The 14746-nt window shown below is 41.3% G+C and overlaps 1 protein-coding gene across 19 annotated transcripts in view; it reads left to right on the forward strand.

Annotated features, from left to right (window-relative positions):
• Positions 1-14746, forward strand: part of nrxn1a (neurexin 1a) — a 52432-nt gene that overhangs the window by 12227 nt on the left and 25459 nt on the right. For 13 of the 19 annotated variants that reach the window (XM_026351697.1, XM_026351699.1, XM_026351704.1 and 10 more), the window contains 7 exons: positions 7605-7906; positions 8979-9002; positions 10897-11058; positions 12896-12967; positions 13264-13488; positions 13873-14020; positions 14520-14650. In XM_026351697.1, the coding sequence (XP_026207482.1) occupies positions 7605-7906; positions 8979-9002; positions 10897-11058; positions 12896-12967; positions 13264-13488; positions 13873-14020; positions 14520-14650 (1064 nt within the window). The remainder of the gene's footprint in view (positions 1-7604; positions 7907-8978; positions 9003-10896; positions 11059-12895; positions 12968-13263; positions 13489-13872; positions 14021-14519; positions 14651-14746) is intronic. The other 6 variants (XM_026351706.1, XM_026351707.1, XM_026351708.1 and 3 more) reach the window with 1 other exon arrangement.

A 14746-nucleotide genomic window follows, 5' to 3' on the forward strand; every position in this document is an offset into this window, starting at 1 on the left:
TATATGTTCAGTGTCTTTAAATTGTTTCTTTTGTTTTTCTGTGACATACACATTTGCTGGTTTGTCTCACAAAAACACACACACAGAACATATGAGCTCTGTGCTGACTCCACCATATGTGGGGTTGGGAGTGGTAGCAGACGCCAAGACGAGAGGAACCCGTCAGTACCAGCAAAGTACAGAATGTCTCCTACCTCTTACTCATCACCATCTAACAGTTCTAATAATAAATCACACAAGGTCTTTTTTTTTTTTTTTTACAAAACTGAAACTATTTCTTTTTTTTTTTCCTTTAATTGTGCTTTAATTGTAATCTGTGGCTATTCATCAATTAATGGTTTTCTCTGCTATATTTAGAAGAGTTTAGTTGATGTCTATAAATGTCTTGCTTCATTTGACCAATGGTCAAAAACCCCAAAATCTAAAATCTTTTAGACAATGTGAAGTATCAAGAAGATCACATTTTAAAAGCAATGAACAATATTTAGTGTATTGGTTATATAAAAAAGAATTTCAATTTCAAAACGTTAACTCAGACTAGCAAGCTGAGGTATTTTTACTATTCTTAAATGTTATAGACTAGTTATTTAAAAAATATAATTAGATTATTCAGCATTGGAAAATTAAATTTACTTCATATAAAGTTATGAATGGAGATAACTTAGATTGTTTTTGTACTTGTATGTGTAGTGACAGAACTGTCCCTGTGGATTAGTAAACATTAGATGTAAAAATTATCCCAGAATTTAGGTGTTTTTTTCAGTTTACTAGAAAAATACATATTATATTGTAAAATCACCAAAATATTTAGTTAGCATTCCCTAATAGTCTGTTCCTGCTAGTAAAATTCACTCAATCAAAGATCATCAAGCAAGCTTTGAAATTAATATTGTATTATACTACACAGTTGACATTAAAAGATATTCACATACACATATTAACCACTGTAGTTGTAATGCTTACATAATTTAGCAAGACCAGCAAGTGAGCAGCACCCAACGCGAGGTGAGAGAGAGCCGCTTGGTGTAAAGAGGCAAGTGTCTAGTGATTGGCTGCCTGCCTGAGTGACTGGCGTGAATTTGGCTCCTGATGGCCACATCTTGAGCTGTGAAGCAAAAAACTGTTAAAACTAAGTTGAAGTTGTGCCCCCTCTGGCCATCAGCAGCTATAAAGCAATTGCAACAAAGTTTTATTGCAAAATGTACAATTTTCCTAGACATACCCTCACCACTAATGGGACTAATTCTGCCACTAACACTCATTACAGTACTGTACTACAACACTCATTAATGCTTAACACCCATGCAGCACTTGTAATGAAAGTCACAGCACTACATTGGGAGCTCCAACCCCACATTATCAGAAAGATGCACAGTTACCGAAGTCACCATGGGAATTGTTTAGCAATCCCACTGCTAAATGTATACATTTATTGGTAATTGCATGCTATTGCCATTGCTGTTTGCAAGCATACACATTAACATTTTCACACGTTATTGGCAACGTTAATAGGGAACGCACAAGGCCAAAGCACCCAGTAAAAATAGAGACATCAAACAAACTCCCCATTTGCGGAGGATGAAGGGGAAAGATAGAGTCGAGACTGGCTGTGAGTGTGTAAGGCAGGGTGGGAGGAGGGGTGGGCGAAAAGTGTAGAAAAGTGATGGTGAAGAAAGATAGGAGTGCATTCAGAAAGTGGGAAAAGAGAGGTGGAAAGAGAAGGTCGGAGACGCAGAGGGAGACAAGAAAGGAGATAAGACTGCAGCGTTTCTCAGCAGGGGCGCTGCATCTCTCCTTGGGCTCCCGACTTGACACAGTCTCGCATCAGCCAGCATGGTATTCATCAGTGATGCAGATACTTCATCCAACACTGGCACATGCACACAAATACACATTCTCTCTCTCCTTTTAGAAAGAAACAGGCTAGCCTGTGTTCCAATTGTCTCTTACCTGTTCTAGCAATTTCCATTGTGTCTGGGCGGGTGCTGAGGGTAGTGGCCCAATTGGCAATTCACGCCAGTACCCCATCTGGCATTTGAAGTTCATTTCTTTGCTGTTTGCCAAAACAAGAACAAACACCGGAACGAGTGTGCACACACTCACACTCACAGGCTGCGCGAGTACACACAAACACTCATTTATTTGTGGTACTTGTCTGGCATAACTACAACAACTGAAATAGCCACAGCATTCATTAAAAACCCATTACATTACCTTTATGAAAAGAGGTCTTTATGCTGTTGTTATTTGTTAACAACCTGCTATAAGAGGGTTTTATTAGGTGTGTGTGTGTGTGATGGGCATCATCATTTGTTTGTGTGGGTGCATTTAACATCAGCACATTACAGTACGGTGCTGAAATTGGTGCATATCTGCCATGATGTATGTACATGTGTTTGTGTGTATATGTGTGTGTGAGAGTGTGGGTGTGTGTGTGTCTAAAAGGGATGAAACTAGTTTGTGATTTTATCCAGCTTAAGACAAATACACTATTCTGCCTGCAGACATTGTCATGGAAACAAGCCGGTTTCCCTGGGTACCAGAGAGAAGGCCACATTCAAGCTACAGACAGACTGACAGAGAAAGATGAGCATAGATAAAAGAAATAAAAAGGGACAAGAAATAAAAGATTGGACATAATAGCAGGAAGTGTGCAGTTGACAGTTTTTCCTTGAAATGAAATTCAAGAGATTCAACAAAATGATATTATTTTGATATGTTCTGCTTGCATCTCAAGGACATTTCACTTTGACATTCACTTAAAAAGACCATATCTGCTTAAAACAGTTCTAACTTTAATTTGACATACTGTTTATCAGGTGGTACACCTTTGTCTGTTTTTAATCACTGTTATTTGAATTGTTAACACTTTGTCAGGGCAGGCGTGCCGTTTTTTAAACTATATCATAAATCCTGTGTTGGGAGTGAATGCCTTCAATTTAACAACAACATCACCAAAAAGAGGAATAAGAGCTCAGCGTTGCAGACAACCAATCTGTCACTTGTGTCCTGACAGTAATATCCTCCTCTACAGTATTGCTCCCTTGGCTGTGATGTGGTAGGCCAATCAGTTTCAAAGCCAGATGCTGTATATCACTGAATAGAGATGGAAACGGTAGTCCTAGCATTTAGTGTACTTGGCTGTATGGATTTTCAGACTTTCACCTAATATAAAGACTATGCATATGTTAGCATACATTTACATACATTTCCGGCACTGGTCATCTATCTGTATACTGTACAAGTGCATAGTTAATCCACCTGCCTGTTATTAAGTAGAGATGCCTTCATGCACGGTGTTTAAGTTTATGCTGCGTGTGTGTGTGTGTGTGTGTGTGTGTGTGTGTGTGTGTGTGTGTGTGTGTGTGTGTGTGTGTGTGCATTTGCTTGTGTGGACAGTCTGAGAGGAGCTGATAGCAGAACTGCATGGTGGGCTAAAAACGAGGTGCAGGGGAATTGCAGTGTGCTATCTCTAGAATGACAGGGCTGCCATGATTGAAGCTTGCTACACTAGGATTTAGATACACCAGCATTTTTCTCCCGTTCATTCTCTCTAGCATTCATCCCTTGCTCTCTGCCACTCCCATTCCTTGTCTCTCTTTCTATCCCTCCACCTCTTTCCCTCTTCTCTTCCATTTTGTGTTCGCTATCTCACTGAGTCTCTCCATCTCCCCTTTTTTTATTCCTTCTTTCAAATTCTCCCTGTGTATCTTTCCCCTTTTCTATATCTTGCGTCTTTTCCACCATGCTCCCTCTATCAGGTGCTGTATAATGTAGGCTCCCCTGATGTGCTCCCAGCCTCCATCCGCCATTTTGATTCAGTACAGCTGTCCATGATAATGTACTGTTCACTCAATCACTCTTTTTCCCTCTCCCTCCTTCTCCATCTCTCTTCCTGTCTGCCTCTCTCCCTGAAACACACATGCACAGACATGTTCATATTTGCTGTAGCCCCTGTAGCACAGGGTTGCCATGGAAATGACAAATTAGTGCATGAAATATTGAAAAGGGGACCCATGAGAAGAGACAAAGCAGTAGGACAAACACTTGCCATATGCACACAAGCACACAGAGAAATCGAAGTGATGTGTATTTCATCACTGGAGGGGCAGAGCGCTTGCAGCTGGTCCCAGCAGTAGCAGCCATCAGATCAGTTATTTACTCTGTCTGACTGCTTTATTCATTAGCCATCTAGTGCCAGTCACCCTCCATCTTTACGTTTCTCCCCATTCTTAGTCCACCTGTAGCCTTCACAGCCAATTACCTATGTCGTTTCTATACTAGTTACTTGACTATGTCCCTGATTATTTCTTAATTTCTTCCTTTCTTACTTTCATATCTTCCTGTTTCCCCCTCTCCCTTTCTCTTCTGTTCTTTCTTTTAGTAACTTTGTTTCATCTGATAATATCAGAGAGATAAAAAATCTCTTTTAGGGATGAATTGAGTAAAAAAAAAAAAACATTTACAGTCAAAGAGCTGCAACTAATGAAAATTTTCATCTACCAACATTTGGATTCCTTTTTGATTTATTAATCACAGACTATATAAAGTGTCAGAACATAGTCAAATAGTGCCCATCACAATTTACCAGAAAACACAAATCCCTATAATGGAACAAATAGCATTTAGTCATTTTTGATTAAATGACCATTATTTTTCTGTCAAATTACAGATTAATTAATCAACTAATTATTCTGGGATTGCAGTCAGATCATGTTCACAACACAGCCGACATACAAAAACATTTGTTAATCAGCTAACAGAGTACATGTAGTGGGAGTCATTAAAACATAAGAAACCTGTGCTTAAAAAGCTTCAAAAGAAAGGGAATTCTTCAACTTAAGGGGTTTCTATTCTTTCTCTCTCCTTTCCTTTCATGCTAGCTTTAATCAGATGGTGTCATTAAGACCAAGGTCTCTCTTGTAAGAGACATCCCAGAGCACAGAAAGAGTTAACATAAAGCACACAACCAACCCACAAGAAACCATCATTTAAACACGTTGTTAAATAGACACAATTACAAGTGATGATAGTGCTTAAAAATCTCCAAAGGAAATTAAATCATCCAACTTGAGAGATTTACATTCCCTCGCTTTAATTTGCGTTGTTCTTGCTCTACCACTGTATTCCTTCATCCTTCTGCTCACTTGCTTTGATCGACAGTGCTCTCCACAGGATGAAGTGTGACATGTGGTGTGTATGTCAGTGTCTGTCTCACTGTTTACTCTGAGCTAATACTGACTCACTCCATTAATCTGAGCTACAACAGATCCACTCCAGCCTGCCCACTTGAGAGAGAGAGAAAGAGAGAGTGTGTGTGTGTGTGTGTGTGTGTGTGTTTGAGCATTAGGTGTGTCCACACACGATATTACTGCATGCACGACACACGATCATGATTGTGTTTTTGTTACCTAATATGCATTTTCTTGGCTGATTTGTGTATGTGTGTGTGTCTGTGTCTGCTGTGTGTGTGATGTAATAGAACAAGGAGTGAGTGTTTGCAGACAAGAGCTTCCAGATCGATGCAGAGATGCTTTATGTGCTCCTGTCTGGTCTAATGACATGTCTGTAAATTAGCAACAGAATGCTGGAGCACCACACTGAAACCTAATGGCACCTCTGTAAATTACCGCTAGAATGCTTCTGGACGGCTGCGTGTGTTCTCATTGTGAACAACTTGGCTGCCCCCCTCACTCTGCCACCTCATCTACATTTGTCTGTGTGCGTGTGTCAGTGCGTATGTGTGATTGCGTTAGCATTTGTGGCTGTTCTTTCTGTGTATGTGTGTCTTTTTGTGTGTGTCTCCCTCCTCCTCCTAGCTCTCGCTCCTCTCAGTAAAGACTAGCCTGAGGCCCTGAGTTGGTAATAGCTTTTCTGACAGCAATACACCAATATTTACAGAGACCAGCACCCACCCACACCCCCACACATTTCATGCACACATAAAAAGCATATACTTGTCCGAGCACACATACACATACATACATATGCTTGAACACAAAGTTGCACGCATTTTTCTTCCTTTTGAGGCATGCACACAAACACACACACACACTCTTAATTAACATGCTGGGGAAGGAATCACACACTAGGTGGAACTCACACATGCTGGCAAACAACGTGTTGTTTCTCACTCATATATTGGCATTCACACTTTGGATTTTTTCCATGCAACTGAAGCAAAGAAAGACAATTTGCCACAATTGCTCTTTGAATTGTGATATATTCTCACTTTTTCCTTCTCATTATTCTCTGTGTGTCATATTCACTCAAGTGCAGCCGATTCCATTTCAGCACTCTTCTCTCTGCCTCTCACTACCTTAATAACCTATTACACTTGAGTGTATTCATTACGTGGCAAAGCCCCCCCGTTCTCTCCAGCAGTTCCTCACCAAGTGTCTGTCTTGCTCCAGCCTGACCTAGTGTGTGTTAAATTCCCCTCTGTTGTCCTCATTATCATGGACTACAAGATGGTGGTTATGCCAGAGGCTCCACAGAGCGGAGAAAAAGAGGCCAATGAGATGTGCGGAGAGGAATGGTGGCATGAAACTTGAAAGTAGGTGTGAGAGATATAGGGATGGTGAGGAGAACGCGAGAGGAAGGAAGATGCGGAGGAAGGGTGATGCTTTGGGGGGATGGGTGTGAAGGCGACAGATAATGTCGCCCCTGCTTCTGTATGCCAGCACAATAGTATGATCATTTTTGCACGCAGATGTGTGTGTAGGTGTGCATATATCTTCCAGTGCTGACTTGCGTATATGGCTGTGCGCTCCTGTGTCTGTAGGTGTGAACATGTAGATAAGAGTGTGAGCTTAAGGATGATGGATTGCAAAACCTTGGTCTAGTGTCCTTGGGGGTCAGTAAGGGTGTACAAGGTAAGTTACTATTGGCTGTCTGCCTGTTATTTCTGAATTCTAATTGGTCAGTTCTGCCTGCTTTGGCTGCCATGATGCTTACAGGCTGCTGTTCTCCATCTTTGTCATCAGTTATTTTCTAAAAACCTTTCTAACCTCTACTTTTACTGCACATACAAACACATACACACACACCCTGGCATTTGACGAACATCACGAAATGAGCCATGTTGTCAAACAAGACCACATCACTTCATACTGCCAGCACAGCTGTTCTCTCAAAAGAGATGATGGCAGGTTTCATAACGAGTTTGGAATGCTACAGACTCACGACTGTCTCTCTCGCATCCACACTGTTTAATCTCCAACCCACATGAGTGATCAAAGCTTGTTTACACACCACTCCATGGTACGATTAGAGGTATGGAAGGAAGTGTTTCTTCCAAGTGCTGGCATCAGTAAGGCTTTGCTTGACAATAACAACATTTTCAGCATCTTAAACAATATGTTCTGTACTGCACATCCAAATCAAATTTAACCAGGCCCAGCTGAGCTTTGTTCTACTCAGCTGGCTCTGATGAACACCCACTATTTTATCATCTTTGAGCATATTGTAAAGATCAGTGTGGGAAGAAGCAACGTAGATTGTATATTGTACCAATCATAATGATAATGTTTAACAAGAATGTAATGCTTTTTTTTTCCTTTTCCTCCTCTTCTCCTTCTTCCACCTCTCACTTTCTCTCTCAGCTCGCGAGGAGTATGTTGCAACCTTCAAGGGCTCTGAGTACTTCTGCTATGACTTGTCGCCCAACCCCATCCAATCTAGCAGTGATGAAATAACACTTTCCTTCAAAACGCTGCAGCGCAACGGCCTGATGCTGCACACCGGCAAGTCAGCTGACTACGTCAACCTGGCACTGAAGAACGGTGCTGTGTCACTTGTCATCAACCTAGGCTCCGGGGCCTTCGAGGCTCTGGTGGAGCCAGTCAACGGCAAGTTCAACGACAATGCCTGGCATGACGTCAAGGTCACCCGCAACCTGAGACAGGTAACCAGACAACAGGAGTTGGCGAAGTGAGTGACCGAGCAAAGCAAAGGAGAGAGGAGATATAAAATGAGTTACTACGTACATAGATAGGCCTTGAAGAAGAAAGTAACATAAAGACAAGAAATAGATTAGTATATGGATAAAAGCATGCTAGGCTTAGATTTCAGTTAGTGGTGAAATGATTTGCTATCAATGGAAGATTTACTACCAACAATTATGATATCATTTGTGTAGCAAAAACATATGTTTATTTCAGCTTCAACGTGAGGATTTGCTGCTTTTCTTTTTATTATGTCATTGTAAACTGAACATCTTTGGGTTTTGGTCTGTTGGTCAGACCAAACAAGATTTTTAAAGATGTCATCTTGTGATTATATTATGATGCACATATACATTTGTGACAATTTTATTAACTAAACTTATTCATTAGGGAAAAAAAGGCAGACTCATTAAGAATAATATACTTTTCATTTGCAAAAACTGATTCCTATGGTCAACAACAGTGACTGCTGCAGATGTTTCAGGGGCAGCGGGCAGCAGAAGGACTTTAGTGAATGTAGAAGTTATGTCAGTGGTCTTTTGTCCAACTACAGTGATGCTGTGATAGGAAGAAAATACCTGAGGTTTTGATCTTAGTTTACAGTGGGTTAACCACCAGACCAGCACTGCTTTCAGCTCTAGGTGAGTGCTTTTTCAATTGTGTGTGCGCGAGCGTGTGTGTGTGTGAGGGAGAGAGAGAGTGAATAAGTGTGTGAATGAATGAGAGAGAGGGAACTAGAGAACACCAAGGGTCGCTAGCACTCAGGTGCTTGTAACCCACCTGTGCCCTGCCTCAACCGTTTGCTTGTTTGTACTACTAACTTGACAACTAACGTTACTAACCTGCTAGTGAAACTAACCACCATCCATGGAATGATTCATTCTACTAACCTAACCTGTGCCCTTCTCCTAGCGAAACCACTCCAACCAACCTACTAACCTCACCAGAGGCCTTCTAGCTTTCCTTTTTTTTGTTCCCAAAGTTGTTCTGTTCACAGTTTTTTGTTTCCCTTTCTCCCCCTCTCCTACAAAGCACTCAGGCATTGGACACGCTATGGTAAACAAACTCCATTGTTCGGTAGATATCATTCTAATTGTTTCTTAGTTTGGGTTTGCCCCGTGTCTATTTCCTTTTGAACCATAGACATCAAAACTAAACCAATAAAAGGATAATTGCGGTTGGTAATCTTTTGCACTTAAAAAGCCCCCGCCCCTCTCCTTGCCAACCACTTTTTTTCTTTAATCCCCCTCCCCTCCCTTTCTCTACTGTTTTTTCACTCCATCACTCTGTGACTGACATATAGGCGTGTACCGATTGGCTCATCCCTTACCTGCACGCAAATGGCGAGCCTCCCTTCCTGCATGGCGTGACTCAGAAACCCCTCCCCTCTCTGATTTGTCCATAAAAATCGATAGAGAGGCCCCTACCCCCCTCTTTTTTTATTCTTCTTCTTCTTTTGATTTGTTGTCTTCCACTCTACCACTGCATGTTCTATATGGTGTCCCTGATTCATCCTTTCCTTTGTTGTTTTTACTCGACTGTGTCCTCTTTGCCAGTGGTTGCATGCAAAGAGAGGAACAGGCTGCATGTTTATATATTTCGTGAGTGTGTGAGTGTGTTTGTATGTGTGTGTGCGTGTGTGTGGAATGAGCCGTAACCCATCTAACACCTGTGTGTGTGTATACACATCAATATGTGTTTGTTCGTCCGTGTGTCATATCATTCAGACTCGCTGATCTAACAAACCCCCCAAGACCACAAACTAACCAACACCATCATCACCCTAACAATACAATAACATAACATCATCACAGCTACTAACAGCATTGAAGTCATTAACCCTAACCTCAGTAACCCAACACAGCTTGGCCTGACACAAGTCACACTGGTGCTGCCAGCAGTGCAACTACTAACAATTACTAACAAGAAAAATAACAATTACTAACACCTACTGGATAGCATGATGCCTGTCAATACTACTACTACTAACACCTGGCTGGCTGGGCAAGTTTGCTCAGCTATGATAAACACCACCAGTGGCACAGAACTTACTGTAGTGTAAATGTAAAGAGCTCACCACCTTTATGGGCAGTTGAACATTGTTAGTGATGCACCGAAGAATATCAGGACAACATATATCTCTAACTGTAGCTTATGCATGACAAGGTTGGCGATGTGTGCTGATGAATCATCCCTACACAGGACATTGTACAGCAGAAGATGCCAGTTAAAGGATTAGAAAACACCAGTTCCAGTGTCACGTTAGGTAGGGCTTTAAAGGAAATCCAATTACAACTTCTACTTTAAAGAAAATGTAACTCTGAGTCTTTGTTTTGTATGTAAATGTTAAATTGGTATACACAGAAGATTAGGCTAGCCTTTTGCTGTAACACTGCACAGATTGTGTTGGTTTAGTGTGTTATGTCTGTAAAGTCAGTGCAATGCAGTGACAGAATAGCATACTGGATTTGGAGAGTGACAAGCTTTGGGTATCAGGAAATACGTGTCTATGCTAATCACACACAGGATCTAATCACACTGCAGTTGACAGGCAGAAGGAGGCAGACCACATAGCCGTGTTCACAGTATTTAGTATATCAGTGGTAGATGGGGCTACAGAGTACATTAGTAGCAGTAGGTTAGCGAGTGAATGGCATTCAGCAGTGCATAGCAGCATATTTCTAACACCAGTAATGACCAGTAAAGTCAAGAGGCAGCATTACTCAATTACACCACACAGTTAACACTAATCCAATCACACCAAATCAAAGTCCCAACAGCACAATCGGCCAATTCCCAAAACCAATCAGGCCATTTCCCCAAAATAATGCATACACATTGGTTGCCAGACTAACGGGGGCTAATTTGGCTGGTCAGCGCCTAGCTAGCGCTTAGCGCTGCCTTTGGTGTGAGTATATAGCGTGTCCTTTCCCTGTGCTTTGTTGTGTAGGTGACCATCTCTGTGGATGGCATCCTGACTACCACAGGCTATACCCAGGAGGACTACACGATGCTGGGCTCAGATGACTTCTTTTACGTGGGGGGGAGCCCCAGCACGGCTGACCTGCCTGGTTCTCCAGTCAGCAATAACTTCATGGGCTGTCTCAAAGAGGTAGGCTGCATGGATGATATCAGTTTGTATTGGATGGCGATGGATACACCTGTACATTTAAACTGTGTTTGACTTGTGCTGGCGAATAAAAAAACAACAACGGAATAATTTAACTTCATCAATAACTAATTTTGTTATTTTATAACTACAGATTGCTTAGGATTATTAATTTAGGTAGAATCAGCTACTGACATAATCTCCACATGATCCTTCCTCCTCAATATGATTTTGGTGAAAGTTGATGAAAGATAATATTGAATTATTACTCAGTCTAGTTCACACACTCATGCTGCATGGATTTCTGTAACGTCACTCTTCACATACTTACTTTACACACTTTATCTTATAAAGCGCACACACAAATATTTCTATTTGGCAGATCCACACAAACAGTCCCAGACACAGGCACACCCTCCCCAGCATCAGAGAGAATCAGTGATGAGTGTCGTTGAGGGAGTAGATATAGCACTAAGCACTAACATGCTAATTAGCTACGCCACAGAGATGCTCCATCCATCCGCTGTGGTTGAAATGGGCCACAACACTGCAACAACAAAAACTCACAACACACCGATAAAAACACACTAATACACATGCACGCACATTTAAACACACTCGTAGGGTGTATACACAGCAGGAATCTGCAAATTTACCGACTAAAAAGCACACGGACAAAAATAGTCAAACACATATAAACACACGTATACCCCATTTGACACAACAAAACTCCCAAATATATCCTCACACCCATTATATACACACCCTGTCTGAGTCCCCTTTTCACTCACACAGATTCACACAGAGGCATAAACAAACAACCAAACAAGCCAACAGATGATGTGCCAAACAGAGAGCTATCTGTATCGGTGGTGAATGCGCTCTGTGTTGCTTCATTAAGACTGATGGTGTTTAAACGAGGCTGCCGCTGTCAAAGTGAACACTCCACTGGCACATTTACATATTTAATACGATGATATGATAATCTGTGTGAGCAAATTAAGATGTATGCAGCAAATTGCGCATGAATGATCATGGCTGTAACAATTTTGTGCATTTGATTTGGTGCAGGCAGACTTCTCCATAAACACACCCACATGCTAACATGATGTTGCACACTTGCAGCACGTATTTTGAAGAATTGCCCTCATTGCCCCGCACACAGATTCCAAAGCACATGACATAGAAAACATGTTTGAACAGAGGTGAACAGCTAATGCAGAGATGACATTTTGGGATGTTTCTGAGTTGCTCACAGGTCATAGAAGGAGGTCTGGATTAATAAAGCAGAGCCTGTGTGTGCTGTGTGTGCAACATCAAAATGCTCAGCACAGGCACACTCACACAGCTCCTTAAGAGAGCGTACTGTGTCAGGGAAAGAAAAGAGAGAAATAGAAAAGGGAAGAAGGGAAAAAGAGTAAATGCCATCATGCAAGGGGTAGGGACTAATGTCAGTTATCAAAAGATAAGGCTGGAGCGACTCGCTGGTCTTAATATTGTTGCTTTTATATAAAAATACCAGAGGTTTCATGGTTTGAACGACTGATGAAGGCATTGCATTTGAAATGTCGTATTTTCTCTTTATATGTTCGACACTGTCTACTTTATGTTTTTCTAAAAGTTAAAGAAATCTAAGAAAAAATATTTGTGTTTGAGTTTTGCCTATTAAAATAAAAAGGTTGATAAATAGACAACAAGCAGTGGTCTAACTCTGTGCAGCCCCTGAAGTATTTTAAATGAATCTAAAGGAAGAGCTAATAGTATATAGGCCAACAATGAAGAATGAGGGCTATTAATGTTTAATATAAAGATGAATTTATGTTTTATTCTTCTCCTAAAGGTGGTGTACAAGAACAACGATGTACGTTTGGAGCTGTCTAGACTGGCTAAACAGGGAGACCCAAAGATGAAGGTATGCACTTACGACAGTGTGTGCAAGTGAGACAGCAATCCTCTTATACACAGAACCCAGAAATTGTTTTGCATCACAACCTTCTGTCAAGCCCTGTGAGACCTGCAGGGGATTTTAAGCAAATGGGATTATAATTTTGAGTAGCCACAAGCTTTTGTCTTTGGATTTGGCTTTTAGTCAGGTTACAGCTAGGAGAAACTGACTTCTTTCAGTCTCAATTTGCTCTTAATCATCATTGAAGTTGAACAACTCTCTTTTAACCCTTAAACATTTTTTTATACTTTTGCCTGTCCTAGGTGAGTGGGGTGGTGTCCTTTAAGTGTGAGAGCGTTGCCACACTGGACCCTGTGACCTTCGATACCCCAGAGTCCTACGTGTCGCTAAGCAAGTGGACAGCGAAGAAGGCAGGATCCGTCTCATTTGACTTTAGGACCACAGAGCCAAACGGGTTAATGCTATTCAGTCATGGCAAACCCAGACCGCAGCAACGCAAGGACCCACGCACACCTCCCACAGTCAAGGTGAAAACAATTGTATATACACAAATAAATCTTTAGTACAAAGAGACGACAGACTGACAATGACTTTCCTAAAAGATTTTATTTGAAGCACTTGCTATCCAAGATGGTGGTAACATGTGGATTTCTCAATGTCCAGAATCATGAATTAAGGCAGCCTAGAAAATATAGATACCAAAAGTCACTTTGATATTCACATTTGAGTTTTGTCTGTCTGGCATATGTAGCATATAAAGTGTTAAAAAAACAATGAAAGTGATTAAAAATGTTCAGACTGGGGCCCAATCACTTTATTGTAACTTGCAGCTATAATTTGCATTTTTATGACTAGCCATTAATGCTTCTGCTTTTTACAGAGTACTGATGCTGTGTCTGTTTTACTTACAGGTGGATTTCTTTGCCATTGAGATGCTGGATGGGCACTTGTACTTGCTGCTTGACATGGGCTCGGGAACCACAAAGACCAAGGCTGTCAGCAAAAAGGTCAACGACGGAGAATGGCATCATGTCGACTTCCAGAGGGATGGGCGCTCAGGTACACTCACATCCCTCTCTGCTCTGATGCCAAACCTGACCACAGAGGTTGATAAAAAGGAGATACAGGATAAGGAGTAGGGGAGATCATACTTCTTATTTTAAGCACTGACCTAGCAAAGCCATTTAGCTGTCATCTTCCTGTTGTCTCCATTTAATTCAAACACATTCAAACACAATGAGAAAGATTCAAACAAATTGAATCTTTAAATGTACTGTATATAGCTTTTTTGAACCAGCATGACTTAAAGGCACTAACTGATGACTAATAATGCCTGCGTAGTTTTGGATTTCCATTGCTTCTGATTTTAACAGTGATGAGTGGAGGCGATGATGATGAGGAGGACAAAGAGAGGGGGAAGGATGATGATGATGATAAAGATGATGATGGTAGTCACGATGGTGGTGGTGGTGATGACAGTGATGATTGCGACAAGGATGTTCATATTAAAGGTCATAACAATTACTGAAGATGTTTTGATGTCTCGCCGCATATTCAGGAACCATCTCTGTGAGCAGTGAAAGAACAGCATACACAGCTCCAGGAGACAGCGAGATCCTGGACCTGGACGACACCTTGTACCTTGGAGGACTACCAGAGGACCGCGCTGGACTCATCTTCCCAACAGAGGTTTGTGTGTTGACATTGTCTGTCCACAGGATGGTTGACATTGGAGCTGCAGTAATCAGTCAATTAATTAATTGAACAACTAGTCTGATCAAATTC

The sequence above is a fragment of the Anabas testudineus genome, chromosome 19 (genome assembly GCF_900324465.2).
Source record: "Anabas testudineus chromosome 19, fAnaTes1.2, whole genome shotgun sequence".
Taxonomy (NCBI): Eukaryota; Metazoa; Chordata; class Actinopteri; order Anabantiformes; family Anabantidae; genus Anabas; species Anabas testudineus.